Below are 22,743 nucleotides of genomic sequence, written 5' to 3'. Positions count from 1 at the left end.
GCCCCCACAACATTAGTAATTTATTATTAGCTTTTACCAACTTCAATTATTTTTTTAACTCACTTATCTTTATTTGGGTCTGTTGTATCATTAGGTATAAACATCGACTGTGGATCAACGGGGTCCTACGTAGACTCGAACAATGTAACATGGGTCGGAGATAAAGGCTTCGTCACGACCGGCGAGCCCATGAAGATTCCAGACGTCGTTACGAAGCCGCTCAACACCCTCCGGTACTTCTCAACCGGGCAAACCAACTGCTACACCAACATTCCGGTGGCAATACGCCAGAAAACACTCGTGAGGACAAAGTTTTACTACGAGAACTACGATGGTAACTTTTCCCCGCCATCTTTCGACTTGGTGTATGATGGGAAACACCGCGATTCTGTGGAAATCACTGAGTCTTTGCTAAACAACGAGGAGACGTTCTATTACTCGGAGTTGATATTTTCTCCCGGGAATGAGAGTATTAGCGTATGCCTCCTCCGTACGTCTCCATCCGATAACCCTTTTATATCGTCCATTGAGGTTTACAGCTTAGACGTCGGAATGTATGCCGATCTTGGTCCCAGTGAAGGTCTGATTACCGAACAAAGAACTGCTTGCGGTGCCAAAGAGACTATAAGGTATACACAGAGCCTTTAACAAAAACAAAAAATGTTTGGGGTTTCATATATGCCTTTTTTTGGTCAAAGGGTTGCCTATTTTAAAAACATGGAGCTCGAAATTAAATAACTGTATACACCCATATAATCGTATTCTTAAAACATATAATTATTTTAGGCAGGTAAAATTTTAAATAACGTTGTTTTCTAAATTCTAACTAAACTGAAGTCCCCAAAAGTCTATGTTGATCCCAATTTGAAAGAAATATTGGCAAAGGCCCGAAACTTCTTTAAAATACTGACTTAATTTTTTTTTTTTTGACATCAAATACTGACTTAATTATTGTATCTAATTTTGGTTTTTGAAAACTTATTTTAGCTACCCGTTAGATCCTTATGGTAGGCCATGGTACCCGTTAGGCGCCGATGATACACTGACCGATCTAACGACCTCAGCCCCGTCAATAGACATCACAGGGGCGTCGAACAAGCCGCCAGAGGTTGTTATGTCGAAGTCATCGTCATCGTTAGGAGAAAGCATAAAACTCTCTAACTTGGCGCTCCCCTTAACTGGTGTGCCGGTATACTTGGCTCTTTACTTCTCGGAGCCTCAGACTCTAGGTCAGACCCAAAAACGGTCATTCAACGTTTTCTTGGATGAGACCCAAGTGAGTTCGGGTCCCATCAATCCAGTTTTTGGGAAAGCAACTCAAGTTGTTTTAAGAGATGTAGTGGCCACGTCAGTGTCCCAAATAATATTTCAGTCCACTGGTGACTCGGTTTTGCCACCCATCATTAACGGTGTGGAGCTGTTTTCGATAAGTAACAGCCGGAATGGTGGAGGCGGAAGCCAAAGCAGCGTTGGTAATAATGATTCTGGAGGTTAGTTTTTATTTTTAGTTTCAAGTGAAATAATAGTATGCTACAAAAAAAAAACAGTGAAATAAAAGTATCATACTGAACCATAAACCCCCATCACCTTTTGCTTGAAAGATATTAATTTATTTCGTTTGGTATAGTGGTAACTAATAAGGTTCTGGTGGAGTGGCAACATAACTACGAACGTTTTTTTATCTTTAATTCCCCCTTATTTATTAAATCTGACACTATTTTCTAATATGAAACATGATCCACACCACTGATAAAAAAAATCAATTGCGAGCAGTAATCATCCGTAGTTAAGGATTTTACCTGTTTTCATTCGGCAAATAACTCCTCGTTTTAATAATGGTATAATACATGATTTAATTTTAGTACTTTTATACAAACAACTAACTGGACAAGCTTCTATGAATTGATGGCTATAGGTGGGGCAAAAAACAACGGAGGAAAGAACAAGAAAAACAAATTACCACTCATTCTTGGAGTTACGTTCGCCTCTGCGTTTGCAATTCTCTCATCAACGTTTGGAGCTATTTTCTTGAGAAAGCGTCAAAATGCTAAGCCACAGTCCAATACCACACCAACTACGTCCACAGGTATGTCTATATAGTTGATGACTAAAGTGTTACGTACGTAGATATTACTGGATTGAAAAAATTAGTACCGATGACAAGTAATCGTTACTATCTGTATATTTTCAAGGGAATGGAACAGGCACCGGAATGTCACCTCTAGTTGAACAGCAATTTGCTAGTGATACAGACCACTCTTATGTTGTTCAAGATCATCATTGAAATTGGTTCCTAGTTGTCAACGAGCTACATCCATGTGTTTTAATTCTAAGTGTAATTTTAAAATTTGTGATATTTTTTCTTATAAAGAGTATTCTATTAATTGTAATCCGACCAACGTTTGTTATTAAACTCATGTTTTCATCACATTCTCTTTACAGATATGGGCATTATCACTGATTTTACTGATCCAAGATGGTTCTAATATGGAACATGAGAGTTACCGGATAGATCATGATAGTAAAATTAATTGTTATACATGGATTGTCGTTGTACATATGGAAAGGAAGGAATTAGGTAATGCATGCCGGAGTTGGTTAGACGTTTTTTTTTTAATTTATATATATATATATATGTGAGAGTTATTTTTGGGTTCATCCTTAGGAACCCTAGTTCACCAACCAATAGGATTTCGTTATTTTATATTTGATATCTTTCAAAAAAGTAAACAAAATATTGTTAAGTTGTGTTATGTTTTTAAAATAATAAGGTAAAAAATAAATAAAAATAATAGTAGTTACAAAAAAAGAATTTTTTTAAAAATATTTAATAATTTTTAACGTCGTCAGCAAAACACTAAACCCAATTCCTAAACCCTAAACCCTTGGGTAAACCCGAAACCCTTGGATAAATCCTAAACACTAAACATCAAACCCTAAATCCTAAACCCTTGAGTGTTTTAGTGTTTTTGATTTAGAGTTTAGGATTTATCCAAGGGTTTAAGATTTATCCAAAGGTTTAGGGTTTAGCATTTAGGATTTAGGGATTAGGATTTAGGGATTAGGATTTAGGGTTTAGGATTTAATGTATTACTAACGACGTTAAAAATATTTTTTTTTGTAACAACTACTATTTTTATTTTTTATTGTTACCTATTTATTTTAAAAACATAGTATAACTTGACAATATTTTGTTTCTTTTTTTTTAAAAGATATCAAATATGAAATAATATAATTCTATTGGCTAGTGAACCCAAGAATAAGTGTATATATATATATATCTATTTATCATTAATTTTATGAGAAAGTTGGCAGTTACATCTTGTTAAAACATATGGTCATACATATTGCAAAAAGAAAGAGTTTGAAGCAATAAGTAAATAATTTAAAAATTTATTATAAACCCTGATGTCGTTCAAGCTAGGAAGCTGAACAATAAAGTCATCACAGAAGCTTTAGCCATAGCCCACGTCGACCACGCTTTCCATGTCTGTGTCTTCCTCTGCCCTTAATTATATGGAGTTGAAACAAATGTGGTCTAATGAAGTATTCGATTAGAGAGGAAATAAATCAAAACATTTTGTTTCTCTGATCGGGTGGTTATTGTCTTGCGTCTTGCTGCTCACATCACATTAGCGTCAAACCAACGAAGATTACAAATACAATGCGGTCAAGTTGTTGTTGTTTATTTCTTTGTGTGTCAAATAAAACCTCAAATTGTGTACAATAACTGTATCAGTGTCAAAAAGTCAAAACCGAGTTGGCTACATAGTATTGTAATTGAGAATTATTCGATACACTGATTAATTTGCAACTAGCTGATAAAAGAGACTAACTTGCCGGTCACATTAAGTGATCAGAATTAAATAAATCCACGAAATGTTTATTTGATCTGTCAAACAAACTGGGTAGAGGAAACTGAAAACCCTAAAATTGATTACTAAAAGAAACAACAGCAATGCATATTCCTGACATTGTAGGATGAGTTTGAAAATGTCAAGATTAAATGCACATAATGTAGGAATATCCTGTACTTGCCGGTTGTCGAAGAATTTATTATTTCCCAGCTGGAAAATAAAAATGTTAAAGCTATAAAATGTTTTCATGTTCGATTCCAACTTGGTTTTAAGATACTAATAAACAGCTCGATTCTGCAGACGTAACATATATAAAAATGTGCGTGCATAGATGTTGAATAGAGCATTAGTTGAAAATTTTGCTCCCACCATGGCTTCTGATTCGCTTTTTCTTCTCTTTTTTCTTTCCACCATAACCCTCTCTCAAGAGTAAGTAAACTATCTATTAATTTGTAACTAATCTCTTGTTGTAAATAGTTTTTTTCAATCATACATATTGTAAGTTCTTTCTTAGAACCCAACCAGGTTGGTTTAGTGCACCAAAGTCTTGGATCTAGTCGTTAATTTGAACACCTTGGTCTGGATCAATCCACATGATTAAAGGGTCATTTTCATGTTTTATTTTCGTCGACTTGTGTTTAGTCTTTTGTATATGATGCGGTTTCCCATAAACGTTTGCAAAATTTTGTTATCAACGTTTACAAAATTTTGTTATCATATGGTCACAAAGATCTATATAGCGACCGTGTGAAATTTTCCTAAACCCCCATCACACATGAAGCGTGAAACAAATGTCTTAGTCACGTTTTTTTCAGAAAACTTCTTACTGGAGATTATTTTATGCTAGGTTCTAAATTTACGTTATCTAGAACAGAAATTTCAAGGCAACAACTTATTTCAAAAAGAATAATTGTTATATAGATTAATAGTCTTAGATTATACAATGAATACAATGGGGGCTTATTATGGAATTACACAATGTTTTTAGTTACGTTGTTATATCACATATATAGCACAAAATTATTTGCCTCAAAGTTGGATGCATAAATCTATTTTTAGCTATGATTCACATCATAGTCATCATCATCATCATGACACCATAATGATTCATGCATGCATGATCAATTTCAGGTGTAAACATAGACTGCGGAACGTCATTATCGGGCGTAGATGCCAACAACATAAAATGGGTCGGGGACAAAGACTTCATCACATCCGGAGAATCGGCCACGGTTGCTTCCACCACCGTCAAGAAAGCCCTCACCACACTCAGGTACTTCCCCACCGGCGAATCCAACTGCTATAAAATTCCGGTAACAAAAGGCGGAAAAGTCCTAGTGCGAACGATGTTTTACTAAGGAAACTATGACGGGAAGTCTTCATCCCCAACCTTCAGCGTAGTTTTTGAAGGGAAACACCGAGGCACCGTGTCAATATCTTCAGCATTCGCACCGTACACTTTGGAGCTGATATATGCTCCGGCCAGCGGAGAGACAAACGTATGTTTTGTGCGTACCTCTTCGTCATCAAGCCCATTTGTATCATCCATTGAAGTTGTTGACTTGGCCGCTGGCATGTATGACGGACTGGGTCCCGGTGAAGGTTTATCTTACCAACAACGAATTGCGTATGGCACAATAGAAACTATAAGGTAATTAACATTGTCATATAAGTAACATAAATACCAAAAGTAACATAATATTGAATTTCGTTGGCAATGAGTAAATTGGCATATATCTTCTAGTTATAAACTTTACTTTTTATGATTTTTATTTAGAATTCCAAAAAATTACCTTTCAATTATATTTTCTTTTAGTAATGTGTTCATGACTAAAATGTGTTTTATTTCAAATGAAATGATAACATCCTCCGTTTTAATCTCAAAAAGTTTGTAAATTATAAGGCCATCCGTAATAGAAATCTCTTATATGAATCTCTAAAAGATAATAATTAATTAAAAAGTTTCTCAAAAGCTTAAGAGACTCATGTCAAAATCTTTCAAACATGTATCTCTTAAACTTTTGAAAATTCTCTAATTTAATTTTTGATGAGAAACTTATGGTGAGAGACTCCCGTTACAAATTCTCTAAATGTAAATGGAAGAAATTGCAAAACAAATGTTGATAAGAAAACGAAAATTTTGAAAATTTGATTTTTAAAAGTACCTAAAATCAAACATATACACCATATTTAACAACGATCAAACCAACATAAAATATGTAAAGTGCCCCGGATTAAACCAATACTTACAAGTTAATTAGGTGATTTTTCGGTGTTCATGCATGAGAGTAAACATTTACAAAATAAATATATTATAATACTTATAAATATTTCCTTTTGTTTATTGATAAGTCTTAAGGAATTTTGTAATTTGTTTGTATGATAAATACAAAAAAATTTTATTTTTCATCTTAATTAGATATATAATTTCAAATACAATATTTGTATTGTTTAAGTATTCATTTTGATTTCTTGTGTTGCATTTATTTCTTTAAATTGGCGATTATTCTTATTAGTTAGGGTAATACTTTCTTATTGATATATCTTGTTTAAAAACTAAATTTATTAAATCAGATATGCATTAATAAACATAACTTATAATATTTTAAAATTCATGCACATACATGAGTATATAATAGATAAATCATAATAATCGGTTGATTTAATGTTCATATTTTGATTGGTTTCATTATTTATCTTGGGTATATTGGGCTATAACAATTTGTTTTTGAAATAAATCATAATGTTTTGGTTATAGTTAGACTAAAATAAGAATAATCTTGTTAATCAGATTTTTTTTAGGTTTTCCTTTGATTGATAAATATATTTATGTATAATTTTATATATGTTGTTTTCGATAAAATGGAGTAGAAGTCTATATTTTAAAATTTATTGATATTTATTTTTGTTTATGATTTTTGGAAAAAATATAAATAAAAATAAAAATAAATTTTGTTTTATATAATCTATATTTTTATATTTTATAAATATTTAGTTGTATTATTTATGTGCTATTGTTAAAAATGAAATTTAAGTTAAAAGTTAATTAAAATTTAATTTAAAAGGAAATAAAATAATTATCTCTGATGGTATTTAGGTATAATTTTTAGTTCATTAAGATATCTATGTAATTATTTTTTGTAAAATATATAGTATTAGATGATCTGTTTATGTTTTAAAATCATTTTCTTATTAAGATTTGATAAAATATTATAATTTTATAAAAAAGAATGTATAAATTAGTTAAATTTTTAATTTGTTTTGTGATGTCGAGGTTTATATATATAAGGAAATATTTTTAAAATATTTTTAAAATATTTTTTATTTATGTTTTTTGGGAAAAGATAAAAGCAAGTAAAATTTAAAGTCGTTTGCATATAAAAATCTATAAGTATATATTTTATAAATTTTCCTTTTTCTTTTGTTCTGTACTGTTCCAAAAAGGAAAATTTAGTTAAAATATTATTTAATTTGTATTTAGAAAAAAGAATTAAAAATAGTTGTTATTAATGGTAATATTTTATTTTCAGCTCATTAAAGATATATATGTAATCAACCATTCTAAGAATTAACGAGAAACCGACACATAGGAATTAGATTCTTGGGTTTTGGTTTTTTATTTTTTAAACTCCGAAGATTGCATTAAAATAGTCAAAGAGACCAACGAAACAAAACGTAACATTGAAACAAAACGTACCAACTGAGACAAAACAGCCCTAGCACAAATCATAGAAAGGAAAAACAGCATTTGCTCAAAAACAGAGCCAACCTCCAATACCTACGCTCTGATAACTTTTTCTTTTCATTTTTTAGATCGGATCTTTACGGTAGGTTCTGGCTTCCTCCCGAGCTAAACATATTATTGACAGGAGTACCATCCTCGGCTGCATCTATCGATACCTCTGATGCATCAAACAAGCCGCCTGTGTCCATTCTCCGTAACTCTTGGAGCGGGGATAGCTTAGCACTAGTCGACCCCACTCTTCCAACGGGAGGAGTTCCTGTTTACTTGGCTATGTATTTCTCGGAGCCTATCCAGATGAGTGTACGATCGTTCAACATTTTATTTGGCACTAAGAAAGTCGGCACGGGTGCAGTTGTGCCAGTGTATGGAAAAGCTACCCAAGTGGTAGTCAGAGACGTCCTGGCCAGCTCGAGCTCCCAGCTAGTGTTCCAGTCCACAACTGGTGCGCTTTTACCGCCCATGATTAATGCGTTGGAGCTTTATGTGATAAGTTCTGGTAAAAGCGGAGAAGGAAGCGAAAATGGAGGTGGAAGCGGATCAGGAACAGGTGGTGGTGGTGGAGGAGGCGGATCTGGGAGCGACGGACCTGGAGGTTTTTAAATGCATTTTTCAGTGAGTAGTCTTGGTTTCGGACTAAAATCCCTAATTCCCAAAAATGCATAAACTTTATAGTTGCATACGTAATTTAATATATATATTTTTTAACTTTTGTGTTAAGGCTCTGGTGGGACTGGAAAAGGACAAGCGGGAGGAAGCAATGAAGGGAGCTCAGGTTGATTTTTCGACTTTTCTTTCCATTCTAGTTTGCGATATTGATGAGAAAACTAACCCATATATACAGGAGATATCTTTATGCGTTATAGATCATAGATGAAGAAATGCAAGTAAAAAGCAGTACATTTTGATATCGATGTAGGTGGGTCAACCAATGAAGCAAAGAAAACTAAACTGCCAATTATAGTCGGTGCGGTATCCGCGGTAGTGTTTGTTATTATCGTATAAGCTATCGTTGCTATTGTCTTGGCAAATCGTCGCAAATCAAGGCTGCAAGGACTGGCATTGCCAACGTCCACAGGTAGACATTGGTCTCTTGATATGTTTGGTAGAATTTGTACTGTATACAAAGAGTTTGATCTCTTTGTTTTACATATACTACATAATATGATTGTTTTAAATGTTTTGATGATAGTTGCTCAAACGGGGACTGGAGCATCCCCATTTGGACAAAAGACAGGGAACGAAGCTAACCAGTCTACAAATGAGGCAGACATGGGAGATATCGACGACCTGATTGGAGTAAATCACTCGTATGTAACGCAACAACATTGAACATCATATGATTTCAATGTTTTTACCTTCAATTGTATGTCTTTCCAATAACTTTTCATTTTCTTTCTAAATTTGTGAGTTCTTTTTGTTCTTTACGGTGTTCATGTCGTACGTGTCGTTAATCACATTCAATTATTTATTCTTGTTGGGACATTAAAAAGAGACATTTACGTATAAAATATTTTATTACACACACACATATATATATATATATTTATCATATGTGATTTACATCAATATGCTTTTTATTATCTAATCAGCAATTTTATAAAATGCATTTAAATTAGTAATTAGATGATGCAGATGCTCTCTATCTAGAGCATTTATATTTAGAAATTATAAAATCTTTACAGTAACTTAATATAATTTATTTGTATTATCTAATAATATCACGATGACAAAAAAAAATATCACAAAAATAAATTTATATCTAAAACTATATTATTTTAAAAATATTAAAAAATCTTTTTTAAAAAAATTGTTTAAAAAATAAAAATTAATTCATTAGACAAAATTAATTTTTATAAAATATAATTAATTATATATATTTAATTATTATCAATAAAAATTGATATACAGATATATCATATATATTATAATAATATATCTATATTATTCATAAATAAGCAAATTATATAGGGATAATTTGAAAAATACCTTATTTGTGATTTGTAATTTGAAAAATACACTTGTTTTTTTTTTTTTTTGAAAACTAGACTTTGTTACATGTAATAAAACGTTTTTATCCTTGTTTTAATTAGTAATTTTTTATAATCATACTATTAATTTAGGAAGTATATAACTAAAAATTAAACTTGGAAAATATTATTATCTGTGTTTTGTGGTAAATAAACTTGAAATTAAAAAAAAACTCTCCGTGTTGTTCATTCTTGATATCTTTACGGCATTGAAGGATGAATGGGTTGAACCACACACATTTTTTAAGAACAGTGAAAAAGTATGTTAAGAAATTATAACTGCTAGATTTATTACGTGCTCTAGATTTACAAAGATCATAAAACATCATTTCTTCTCTAGAATCTAGTCAAAGAAGAAAAATACTGTAAATAACAAATTGTAGTAGTTGATAAAAAAAAACAAATTGTAGTAGAAAAAGAAAATATACATCAATGCACCATTTGCTTCTTATATTTCCTCTCTGGTTCCATTTCTTTCGTTGTTATATTTTATTTTTGAAAATAGTAAATTAAATGTTATATAATATAAACATTAAATTTGGTCAATTTAGTCATTGCAGAATAAGTGTAGTTTTCAAAGAAATAAAAAGATAGTGTAGTTTTCAAAATATAATCTCATGTAAAAGTATTTTTCCAAATTTTTCCAATTATATATTATAATACTAATTTTATATATGAATCATTAACTGCTTTACCAATCAATATATTAATTACATTTATAAGAGCTTGCTATTGTAGCATACTGATTCTATAACATGTTGCTAATGCTTTGTCATCAACTCTACTAATCAAACTTGTTAAACAGCTGATAGAAATAGAGACCAACAATAGCTAATTTTTTTCATTTTTTTTTTCAAAATCGCTGCAGGGGAAATGAATATTAATTAGATGTGTGGTTTTCTAATTTGGACCATTATATGTTTATCTTTTCTTATTTGAAATACAAATGAATATGTTTTCTAAAAAAATCTAACAAAATCTTTTTAAAATGATTTCTGAAGTTATTTAATTTAAATTATTATATAACAATATCAGTATAAATTGAATTTCTTTTATTTATACACGAAAATTAATATAAAAATGAATATTGAGAAATTTTCATGTTTACCACTTTTTTGGTACCAATTCTTATTTGACTGAACTTAAATATATATCAGAATATTATACAAAACTTAAACATGAATATTAAAATATTAATTTAAAGATTTAGTTAATATATTATCGATTATGGGTATCACACTACAAAATTTAAATATGATTTTGACATGTAGACCGACAGCTTTCATTTAATTTGTTAAACCCAATTGTAAGCATATTACTGTATCTTTTCAAACATTCATCCACCATACATAACATAAAATATAAAATTAGTAATTCAACCGGTCATTACATTTTCTAATATAAAAAAAAAACCGAAAACATAATAATCCACAGGAGATAACATTTAGAAAATGATGAATCTGATAAGTTTCATATCAGACATTCGTCTGTAATGGATGTTAATGAAAAAGATGATACAAACCTCTCAATCTTTTTTTATAGAACCAACCCTTCATATGGTCTATATAATCCTAGATTAAAAGACTGGTTTATTCAATATTTGAACTAAAATTAACGGTTCCTATGTGGGGAAATCAAAATTTAAAATCAAATCTTTTTAAGAATCTATATCAAAATAATCGTAAGATCAATTGCTTTCTATATTGGGGCTTTTGCTAAAAACAACCTAAATATTGATTCTAACCATAAAAGTAAACCTCATATTCAATCAAATGCAAAATCAACCTAAAAGAGTAGTAAAAGTGCTATATAACCCTTATGACCAAACAAAAAACCAAAAAGTTATTTTACAATTCTGTCATTCGTAAGTCTACACGTAAAAATGAAAGTCTACATATTTGTAGACGTCAATACAACTCTACATCGTAATTTGAACTTATAAATTAATTTTATAAATGTAGAAAAATAATTTTTGTGAAACTTTGAACTAATCATTAATATAAGGTTTAATATGAAGTTTAGAAATGAAAATTTTATATAACTGAAAATTTTAAAAGAATATATATTGATTTGGTACATGTGTTAGACAATGTTTATGGTTTAGAACAAAAGATTGTAGCATGTTATGTCTTTTAAGGTTAGATTCTTAGGGTTAGATTTTAGATTGATATTTTTTTTGTTTTATTGATTAGAATTTGTATATTAGTATTAGTAGTTTATATTTGGTATACGTGGATATTTGATACAATAATTGATACTCTTTTGATTATCAAGCAAACATTCAGGGTTTGAGTTTTGTAGTTTAGGGTTTTGTAGAATTACAATTTAGTCTACTGTAATTAGTGTTTAAAAAAATTATCATTCTTTTAAAGTTTAAAATATGAAATTGTATATTTTAAATATTAAAAAATAAAGAAAGAAATTTATTAATTCATATATAAATTGCTAAAACAATAAAGGAAGTAGGAAAATTAAAATATATGTAGACTGATAAAGAAGTCTACTCTTAACGAATTTAACATAACCGGATGTAACCAACAAATTCTTACCGGTGCAGACTAATAAAGAAATCTACTCCCACCAAATTTAACCTGGCCAGATTTAACCAAATTAATTTTAACCAAATTTAATTTTAGTAAATTTCAAAAGAAGTCTGCAGTGTCGTAAATTTCAATCTAGTTACAACTTTTGTCTCCCTATATAAATGAAATTTACATAATTTCTCTCTAAAATTGCTGCAAAAGTTTCTAAAACTCTCTCTCACTTCTCTCTAACACTCTCTCCCTTCTCTCTAAAACTCTCTCATTTCTCTCTTTTTTCACTAAAACTCTCTCGTGTCTTTCTCACAATATTATCTTGTTATTTTAGGTATTATGATTTATGGTTTTCATCTTCTCCTTTAAAAATGTAAGTTTTAGATCTATAAATTTTAAATGTGTGTTTTTATGCTATGTCTTTCTCACAATATTATCTTGATTTTGTAGGTATTATCATTCATGGTTTTCATCTTCTCTAAAAGTATAAGTCTTTGATCTATAGATTTTAAATTTGTATTTTTATTCACAACATTATCTTGTTTTAATAGGTACAATCATTCATGGTTTTCATCTTTTACTATAAAAATATAAGTTTTAAATCTATAGATTTTAAATGTGTATTTATATGTTCGTATTCAAATAAAGTTATAGATTCAAAATCTGTGCATTTACTTTGCTACTATTTTATTTTACAAATTATATTTTTGAAGCATTTTCAGATTTAAAACTATTTTTCATATTTCAAAATGTACAAATTTTTTCAAATCTGAAAATTATTAGATAATGTAGAATTCTAATGAAGTCTACTTATAAGCTAATCCAGTAGACTTCCAAAAAGTATACTAAACCGCTAATTTTAAGCAGACTTAATTGAAAGTCTACAAAAATATGACTTCAATTTTTTTTTTCCTATGTTTTATTAATACTTATATCTTATTTTGCAAGTATTTTCTTTCATGGTTGTTATTTCTCCATACAAAAATATAATATTTACATCTATGGATTTTAAATATGTGTTTTTGTATTTATATTTAAATAAAATTACATATTCAAACTTTATGTCTTTAATTTACTACTATTTTGTCTTATATATTCTATTTTCTAAACTTTTTTTAGATCTAAACTTATTTTCATATTTTTTTATGTATATATTTTCCAGATCTAAAAATTTTCTCAGAGAGTCTACTTAAAAGTCAAGACTAAAATACTTCAACTAAAGTCTACTAAACCATAATTTTTAAATAGACTTAATAAAAAGTCTAGTAAAATATGATTTAATTTTTTGTCTTATGTTTTTCTCATAACTTTATCTTACTTTGCAAGTACTCTTTTCCAATACTTCATTTGAGGCATCAAGATTATGAAAAATCAAACACGCTCACGAATATTTTTCAAATAAATTGCTTTGTAATAATTTCTCATAATAAAATATTCATTTGTAGATAATTATAATGCATAATTATGAACATTGTATTATTTTTTAGTTGTATTTCACTTGTATGATATTATTAATTTTTGTTAGCTATCAACTTTTTTCACAAGATACTCTAATCAACCAAACAATTAAAACCTTCATAAGCTAAAATAATAACTAACACACACAAAATTTTGCAAAAAGTCTCAAGTGTATACTTCAAACAACAAAACGCAGACGAAGACTACTAACACACTATAATATAATTAAATCGTGAAAATATTATGACTAATACACAAATGTACTCTTAATAGTATTTACGACGTAGACTTTAACAGCATACTACATTTATAGACTTACAAAGATGTCTATACTTATTATTTAACGTATAGTCAAATCAAAAATTTGTAGTCTATTTGGCATTGTCTTGATACACAAAGGCGTACAATATGCGTCTTACATAACTCGATCAAGTTTCGTACTTGTCGATCATTTGTGACATGCATAGGAGGAGTATCATGATCCATTTGCTCTAAAATTATGTATGGTAAGGAATACGTTAGCTTCACCATCTCGGTTTTCTTGTCGAGATCATAATATTCTTGTGTCATGTCAACAAGTTCACCACGTGTACAACCATCATGCACAAGTTCACCATGTGTACAAAATAAGCGAATAAAAATTGCATGTTTGATAATATTACAAAGTAGATTTACAAAGACGTCTACACTTATTAGCTAACTAGATATTGAAACCAAAATGTTGATAATTTCATAATTATAAAAGATTATCTTTTCAAAATAGTTCAAGACCATTAGGATTAACTAATACACACTGTCAAACAAAAAAATCTTGAAAATACATTACGAATAATACACAAATCCACTTTTTTATAGATTTTTCTACATAGCCTTTATATTCCGTCTACACACTAATAGACTTCCTTTTCAGTTTACGTTTGTAGACTGTCAAGTAGGTATATAATTTGGGTTAGTTTTTGCAATTGAAAAATCCACGGGTTGGTATTTGTATTTAAAAAAAAAAAGTTGTGATTTTATACGTGTAGACTTTCTTTGCAGTCTACAATTTGAAAAGGTTAGTATTTGCAATTGGCCATCATTCAACCAGGATTTGACTTTTAAAAGTAGACTTCATTTACAGTCTACATTTTTTAATTTTTTAGAACAAATTAGTTTTGCAATTGACCAAGTTTGACTTTCTACAAATAGACTGAGATGAACGTCTACAGAAGTGTAGATTTCAACTGAAGTCTACGCCCAAATTCGACAGGTTAGTTTTGCATTTGACCAAAATAAAATAAAAGACTATATATGAAGTGTACACTATTTTTTTTTATTTGGTCAACTTTATAACACTTTAGTTAAATACAAAACTAACTTATTCAACGCAGTCAAAGTTTTGGTCAAAGTTGTCCTTTTGTAGACTTCCCTACCAGTCTAAATAATGTAAACTTCCGGTGAAGTCTATTATGAAAAGTCAAAAGTTGCCCAAAGTTCGGTCAATTGCAAAAACTAACCTCTTTACGTAGACTTCTTTGTAAGTCTACATACTTTTTTGTTTTTGTTTTCAAAGGTTAAGATGCAGACTTCTAGGGAAGTCTACTATACAAAAAAAAATTATTTTGGTCAATTGCAAAAGTAACATGTGTGTTGAAAAGTAGACTGCATCATAAGTCTACACATAAGCGTAGACATACAAAACAATATACTATCGCGTTAAAGATTTGAAAAATGACGAAAATCCAGTAAATAGTTACATTTTCCGGTGTAAAGCTCGTTTCCACTATTTACCACCGTCCAAGCTCAAAATATGACCAAAAAGAACCACATTTTTCGACTCACAACTAAATAAACTCGAAAATATGAAAGTTTAGATTATAAAAATGGAAGTTATGAGAGTTTTTTAGATGAAAATGGGGAGGAAATGAGAGAAAATGAAGATTTGTTAGTTTACAAAGAGAAAAAGTGGTTACAAATTGAATTCTTGAGCTTTTAGGAGCTCAAAAATGGTGGTTCATGGTGGTTGGAAAATTGATGATAATGACATTGTTGTAAATAAGAAAAAATATTTAAGGTGTAATAGGTTTTTTTCATTTTCGAAATAATTTAATAATTAATTAATAACTACACTTTTGTAAATAATTCAAAAACATAAAGCTGATTTGGAACTTTCAAAGGGGAATAGTAATGACATAAAAAAATGTTAGTTTTGGGGTTGACTCCAAATTGTAGGTTGATTTTGAAAAAAACCCTTCTATATTTGAGAGGAAAATAATCATCAAATCGTCTATAATGATTATATTGCTTCTAAACAATACAAACAAACTGAATAATAATTACGTAAATTAAATGTAATATATTTTGAACGCCTACATCACGAAATATCTTTAACAAATTGTTTACTATTTAAATATTCTAAGAATATACCACAATAATATCTATCCTACTAACTGAAATTATAAAAGAAAAATCAACAAATTAAATTTTATCTAGATAGCACCATTTATTCATAAAATCTAAAATGAAACTATATATGCACCTTCAACTAAAGCTACAAAATATCATATTGTCACATTCACACCAGTCAAAAAAATTATCATAACATTTAGATTTTTAGATTTTTTTTTCAAATAACATGGAATAACACCTATTATAGAATTAGCGAGTAACAACAAAATATTTACAACTTAAATATAAATTTTGAAAAATAAATATTTTATATAAAATGATAAATAATTTGTACGGATGCACAGATCAAGATTTAGTTTATATTACCACTAGAATAACAATATTTCAGTAATAGCTCGATATTAGTAATGACTAATTATATATATAGTCCTATATAATATATAACTAGATTCTGACCCGCGTTAAAAGTGTTAGAAGTTTTTTTACAATTTCAATAAATTTAAATTTGATTCAGTATATAATGTATGGCTTATAGTTTGGTTACGTGTTTGTTTGTTTAGTAAATCTTATTTTTTATATATATAAATAGGGCCCATATAAATATGGGTAGAATGAATGTGTTCCAGTATTTGTCAAAAACATAATTTAAACATTTCATGCTAATAATCTTGAATATTTTGAAACGGCATCTAATTCTATATGCTAGCAATAGATCATTATTAGGATTTTTGTTTGATTAGTTTTATGTTTGATAAATTCTTAATAGGGAAAGAACAAAGAGAACTACATAATATAAATATTGACCATAATTTGCGGCTATTATAACTTTTAGTAACAATATATGGATTATATGTTGGGTTAGAAATAACATGTGATGGTAATTAAATTAATTACATACATGATAGAGTATAATACTATTCATTACAATATAGGAAATTCACAATTAACTGATTTAGTTTAGTTGCTCTAATTATTTGACAATTTATATGTACCAAAAATAGACAATAGCTTAGTTAAACCAATTCTTTATAGCACCGGTTATTAATTACCAACACATATTAAAATCTTGATAATACGTAGCAGTATTATACTGTATAAGAGTTTATTTTTTATGTTTATGTTATTCGTAAGTTGTCTAAAATGATGTATTCATAATTCCTATTAGATGATGATTTAGTGGGAAATGCAAAAAGACATAACACATGATGAAATGATTTCAGATATACTATATTGTATTGTGTATGTCGTATTTAGAGATAGATGTTTTGTATGTTGTAATTAAATGTCACTGGGTAAAAGTATCGGTTATGTTTATTGATTTCCGAATAATTGGTAAGCAAAATGAATTAGTGTAACAGAATATTCAGATTTATAAATTTAATATCTAATCTAATCTATTAATGGAAAAGTATACAAGTCCAAAATTTAAATGACAACCTTTTATAATTAGATAAAAATAGAACTCTAAATCAATTGATTATATGTCAAAATTAAATTTATTTGTTAAAAATATCGGTTATGTTTATTGATTCTCGAATAATTTGTAAGAAAAATGAGTTAGTGTAACAGAATATTCAGATTTATATATTTAATATCCAATATATTATTAATGAAAAAGTGTATAGGTCCAAAATTTAAATGACAACCTTTTATCTGTAGATAAAAATAGGATTATAAATTAATATGTTAGATATTTAATTAGTATATTAATACTTCAGAAAATATAAGATAATTAAATGAATATCAAATACCAATTTTTGATTGTTACTAACTAAATATTCGAATATAATATAATGACTATATTTATATATAATATAAATTTGAAGTAGTATAATATAATTAGTTAGTATATAATACTTGGTATCCTAATAATTTTGAGCAGATGTAGGTTAGTTAAATCAATATCAAAACAGTAAATAGGTTTTTACAATTTCTTTTTTTTTTATAAAGGACTTGAGGTTGTTTCAATTTCAAATTTTTGAACTTTAATTTTATTTTTATATTCCAAATAACTTCATTAGTAAATACATTAGGAATATTTAAAAAATATATAATCAAAATTGGTTTAAATATATTATAATATTTTCGTTTATATATATATTATTATATACTTTATATGACATATGCATGATTTAGTATCAGATTATAAATTTTCACTATAATATATGAAAACATGATTCTTATTAATACAAATCTGACATAGTATAGGAATACGACAGCAAAATTATACGTTAATGTTTTTCCAGAAAAAATATACATTAATTGAATACGTAAATATGTGCTTACTCATGTTCAAAAAATATATGCATACCTACACATAGAAGAAGCCGTGCATATCATTCATTGTCAATGAAGATATGCTATGTGCATAGTTTTAATTAATGGCCCACTATAGTATGTGATAACCTACTATTGTGAAAATTGGTTTACATTAATCGTGAGCAATATTTGGTATTAAGTGGATATCATGTTAACTTAGAATATTAAAAATTTTAGAATAAAAATAGCCAGTGGGTTGACGAATCACAAATATAAAAGTATGGAACCGGTTTAGTCTTTCAATTATTAATCAGTTTTTATTTAGAAAAATATATTGAGTTATCAATCAGTTTGAATTATTTATAATGCTTCAAATATTATTACATCTCTTGTTGGACCATTTTAAATTTAATTGAAAACTTCCAAAGTGGATAAAAAATATGACCCTAAATTAATATATTAGATTTATCAAGTGAAATGAAGAATAATTTTTTCATATATTTGGCAAAATTAAATTATCACTACAGAATTCATCAAATTGCTACTTCTTTTCTATATCTTTTTTTTTTCTAACTTAGATAATGCTGTATTTTGTTTTGATTATCAAATACTCTGCATGCTAAGCACGTACATGAAAGTGGGATCAATCATTGGAAATTAATTAATACACACTGATTTGAAAATGAATAGATCCTCTAATCTGGGTAAACAACAAAATTCGAAATTTACGGGCACAAATTTTGCATTTTTTTGCCCTCTTGGGTCTTAATTGATTTTTTTTTTTCTATTCAAATTTTCCATCTTCAGAGGAGAGATCATCTATACTATTAAAACATGTTACACTTCGGATTTTTTACTCTAATTTCTCCTAGTGATTAGCCTTGCCGTCTCTTTCATTAAGAGCAACTAGATTTTGAATCCGCGCGTCCGCGCGGATATATGTTCAAACTTAATAGATAATAAACATTGATGTTACTGTTTCATATTTTTTTTGAGTTTTTAGATTGTTGTAAACCCAAAAGAAAGCTCGGTTAATTTTATTACCAAAATTAAACCCAACATGAAAAAGTAATTGTTTCTAAATTTGTTGTTGATTGTTTATATCGCGATGAGATATTAGACAAATCAAAACGATTTATTATATAAGATATTTGTCAATTAGTAATATTTAACTACATTATCCTATTTATAATGTAATTATATATTTATGTAAATTTATAATTCAAAATTTTCAAAATAAAACATCTTATGTAAATTATAAATAGATGAGATGATATATAAACCATATGTATTATATTAACACCATGACAAATAAAAAAATAACTATTTGGTAATTAATTTGTTAAAATGAGCCAAAACTTAATTACAATGTTAAAACTTTATTTTTATCACAATATATGTGGATTAGGCTATAATTATATTTTAATGGACCAAGCCCATAAAATACTAAACAAGTTAGTCCGGTTAAATGATATGATTTTAAACGTGATTTTCAAGATAAGAAACCTAAAAAATCTTGTGCTAGTTATGTGAATGATTTGATATCGTGATTGTTACAAAGATTTGCTAAAATATAGGAATAAATTTAGGAAGGTCATTCTTTTAGGAAATTAATAAATGGTTAGTTTTAATTTTAAACAGAATAATTTCTACGGATATTATCTTATTGTTTTGATGTTGAATTTTTTAATTTGTATAAAACATGATATACATTATGATCGAAAGAATACAATTTTCAAGCTTTCTTAATCAATTACATGGATTTTTTTCTATCTAATATAAGTGTTTTGATTCTCCCGACTGAGAAAACATGTGGTGTTATTAAGATGAAGATGCAATGTAATACAGGAAGAAGGTACAATCACAATTTAATACAATGTTTTATCAATGGTTTTCTTAGCATAGGTAGGAAACAGCTCATCTAATTTGATGATTTTTAATGGTTTGGTTTAGTATCGGTTTCTAATTGTATGGCTTAGTAATAAGGCAAAACACTGTGTTTTATTAATTTTATAGAACTATATGTGGACAACGGAAGGTGAATTGGTTTAGTAGTTTTCAAGTTTATTAATTAGGCAAGTCATGTATTTAATTAAAAGTCAAAACTCTGTGTTTAATATCAGTGGCATAAGAAAGTAATTATTGAGCAAAACTAATGGTTAAGTACAAAATGTACTTCCCTTTTAATAGATTAGATTAAGACCTTCCGCGCAGTTTGATACTGCATTTTTTCACTTAAACCATTTTAATGGTTTGGCATTAAACTGCGTTTTCTTAATTCTATTCCGGTCTGCGATTATTTCTCTGTTTGATATTGTGTTGTTTTCCTTGACATATTTCAATTTTTTGGTTTTAAACCGCGTTTTACTAATTCAAATCTGATATACGATTATTTCCTGTTTGATACTGTGGCATTTTCTTTCAAACATTTTAATTTTTGGTTTTAAACCGCGTTTTACTAATTCAAATCCGGTCTACGCTTTTTTGGTCACTAATGTCAAATTTCAAAACGGTTAGGGTTCCAAGCCCTAAAATAAAATTACATGACGTCGATTGAAATCACATAACCTAAATGCTGAACCCTCTTTCTGAATATATTATTCGATCGAATTTATAAACAATGAAATGTTACTAACTTAATTGCATTACAAATTTTAAATACGTAAATCAAGTCATTTCTTTCATTTAATCCCGTGATCTGAACATTTAGGGCTTAGAAACGAAGTCTTTTTTTCCATGAATCTCTAAATTTTAACATTTTCTAATAGATAAGAACACAGCCCCTAGTCTGTTTACATAATCGCTATAAAATATGTTAGTAACTATAATAGGCAGAACAAAATATGACATTTCGCTGAAGATGTCTCATCAAGCAATCGTGCCTGTGAGGCATTAAACTATTTTTCATTCATTAAAACTTGTCATGTGATTTAATTTATTTATTTTTTTGACAAAAGATTTAATTTATTTACTTAGCAGGAAACGGTTTGGAATAGAGTAGTATGTTTTGTGAGATCGTCTGCCACTTCACTTGCTACTTCACTGGTGGAAATAGGGGTTCAAAAGGTGATGCAATGATTGCCATTAGGCAAGTCTTAACGTCAGACGAAGAAGAACGTGGTTTTCAAAGAGATTTTCTCGAATTTGTGATTTGTCAAGTTTGTAGTTTTTATGTTAGTTGTAAAACGAAAATAAATTTACCCACATTTGTTTAATAATATTTTTCAAATGTGGAATTTTGTTTTCAATTTTTTTTAAACAAATTTTAGTTATTTTTTAAAAATAATATCAGTATTTAATTATATCATAAATATTTAGAAAAACATGTTATGTGTTATATTTTTTATTATTTTTAATATATTTAATTAGTTGATATTTTTTTTTTAGAATTATCTTTTACCAGATTTTTCTATTAAATGTAACAGCGTAAAGCCTATTGTTTGGGCTTTCTCATTGGAATATACCAACATATTATGACCTAAATAAACTAGGCAAATATCAAGAGTCTCTCTATTAGTGAACTCAGACGTTTTAAGTCTCGAAAGTTTTTTTATATGAGTCTTCTTTGATATATTTCCTACGAACTCTAATATATCTCTCATTTTTTTTTTGTCAACATACTTTTCATTAATTTTAAAAAGATCAGTACAACTTGGATTAAAGACCACATACATATTTTTATAATAAACAAAAAGAAAGTGAAGTCCACATGTAGGAATCCTGTGGTCTGGAGAGAGAAATCTGGAAGCCTGCATTGCTTTGTCGTCGCCAATTCCGATCACTTGAAGCTCTTCTTCTCCGGCGAAATACCAACCATAGATTTAAGATATTTGCCACAAAAGCTTCTAGATTTAGTTTCCAATGATGTACCGAGCATTCTCTCCTCGCTAAAGGTAACCGAAAGAGCTTGGACAAACATTAGATTTCACTGGTGATTAAGTCCTCCATCGATTGGCACACCGTACTATTCAGAAACTCATCAAAACACGACGAAAGTTTTTGCATCAACATACGATGCTCCAAGCAACGGCGTCATCTCGAACCTTCCTTTAAGGAGAGCCTAACTCCATAGCGCATCTTTATGGCAGAGATAGATTTACACCCACTTGAAGTGAAGGATCAAGCAGGCGATATACATCTACGCATCACAGTCTTTCGGAGTTATGATTAAGAGCAGAGCAAGGAGATAAGAAACAAGTAACTAAAAAAGAGACGTCCGATAACCGGAATTTACAATCGGACAAAACCGAAGAGAGATCCGAACTAAATCGGAGTTAACAAAAAAACAAAAGGGGTGGCGACCGGTGGCGAAGTTGCTCACCGGCCACCGAAACACGATTTAAGTTACCTAATCCTTTTATTATATCTAAGCCTTACCATATCTTATCATGTGATTACAACTATAGATTAGTAATATTATAAACTATATACTCTCTCTCCTCTCCTTTCAGTCGAGTTGCTAAAACCCTTCGACC

General features: G+C 28.8%; 2 protein-coding genes across 2 annotated transcripts in view; both read left to right on the top strand.

Annotated features, from left to right (window-relative positions):
- LOC106333902 (uncharacterized protein At1g24485-like) overlaps nucleotides 1–2,294 on the top strand; it is a 2,828-nt gene extending 534 nt beyond the window's left edge. The window contains exons 2-5 of the mRNA XM_013772289.1: nucleotides 95–629; nucleotides 988–1,490; nucleotides 1,916–2,086; nucleotides 2,193–2,294. Coding sequence (XP_013627743.1) covers nucleotides 95–629; nucleotides 988–1,490; nucleotides 1,916–2,086; nucleotides 2,193–2,284 — 1,301 coding nt within the window. The 3' untranslated portion in view covers nucleotides 2,285–2,294. The remainder of the gene's footprint in view (nucleotides 1–94; nucleotides 630–987; nucleotides 1,491–1,915; nucleotides 2,087–2,192) is intronic.
- Nucleotides 2,295–4,227: 1,933 nt separating this feature from the next.
- LOC106334324 (uncharacterized protein At1g24485) lies at nucleotides 4,228–8,931 on the top strand. The gene is given in 6 exon segments (XM_013772626.1): nucleotides 4,228–4,285; nucleotides 4,986–5,508; nucleotides 7,671–8,194; nucleotides 8,321–8,374; nucleotides 8,519–8,677; nucleotides 8,792–8,931. Coding segments are annotated over 6 exon segments (1,458 nt in total).
- The last annotated feature ends 13,812 nt before the right edge of the window (nucleotides 8,932–22,743 follow it).

The sequence above is a fragment of the Brassica oleracea genome, chromosome C3, assembly GCF_000695525.1.
Source record: "Brassica oleracea var. oleracea cultivar TO1000 chromosome C3, BOL, whole genome shotgun sequence".
NCBI lineage: Eukaryota > Viridiplantae > Streptophyta > Magnoliopsida > Brassicales > Brassicaceae > Brassica > Brassica oleracea.
This window is presented reverse-complemented; position numbering and strand designations above follow the sequence as displayed.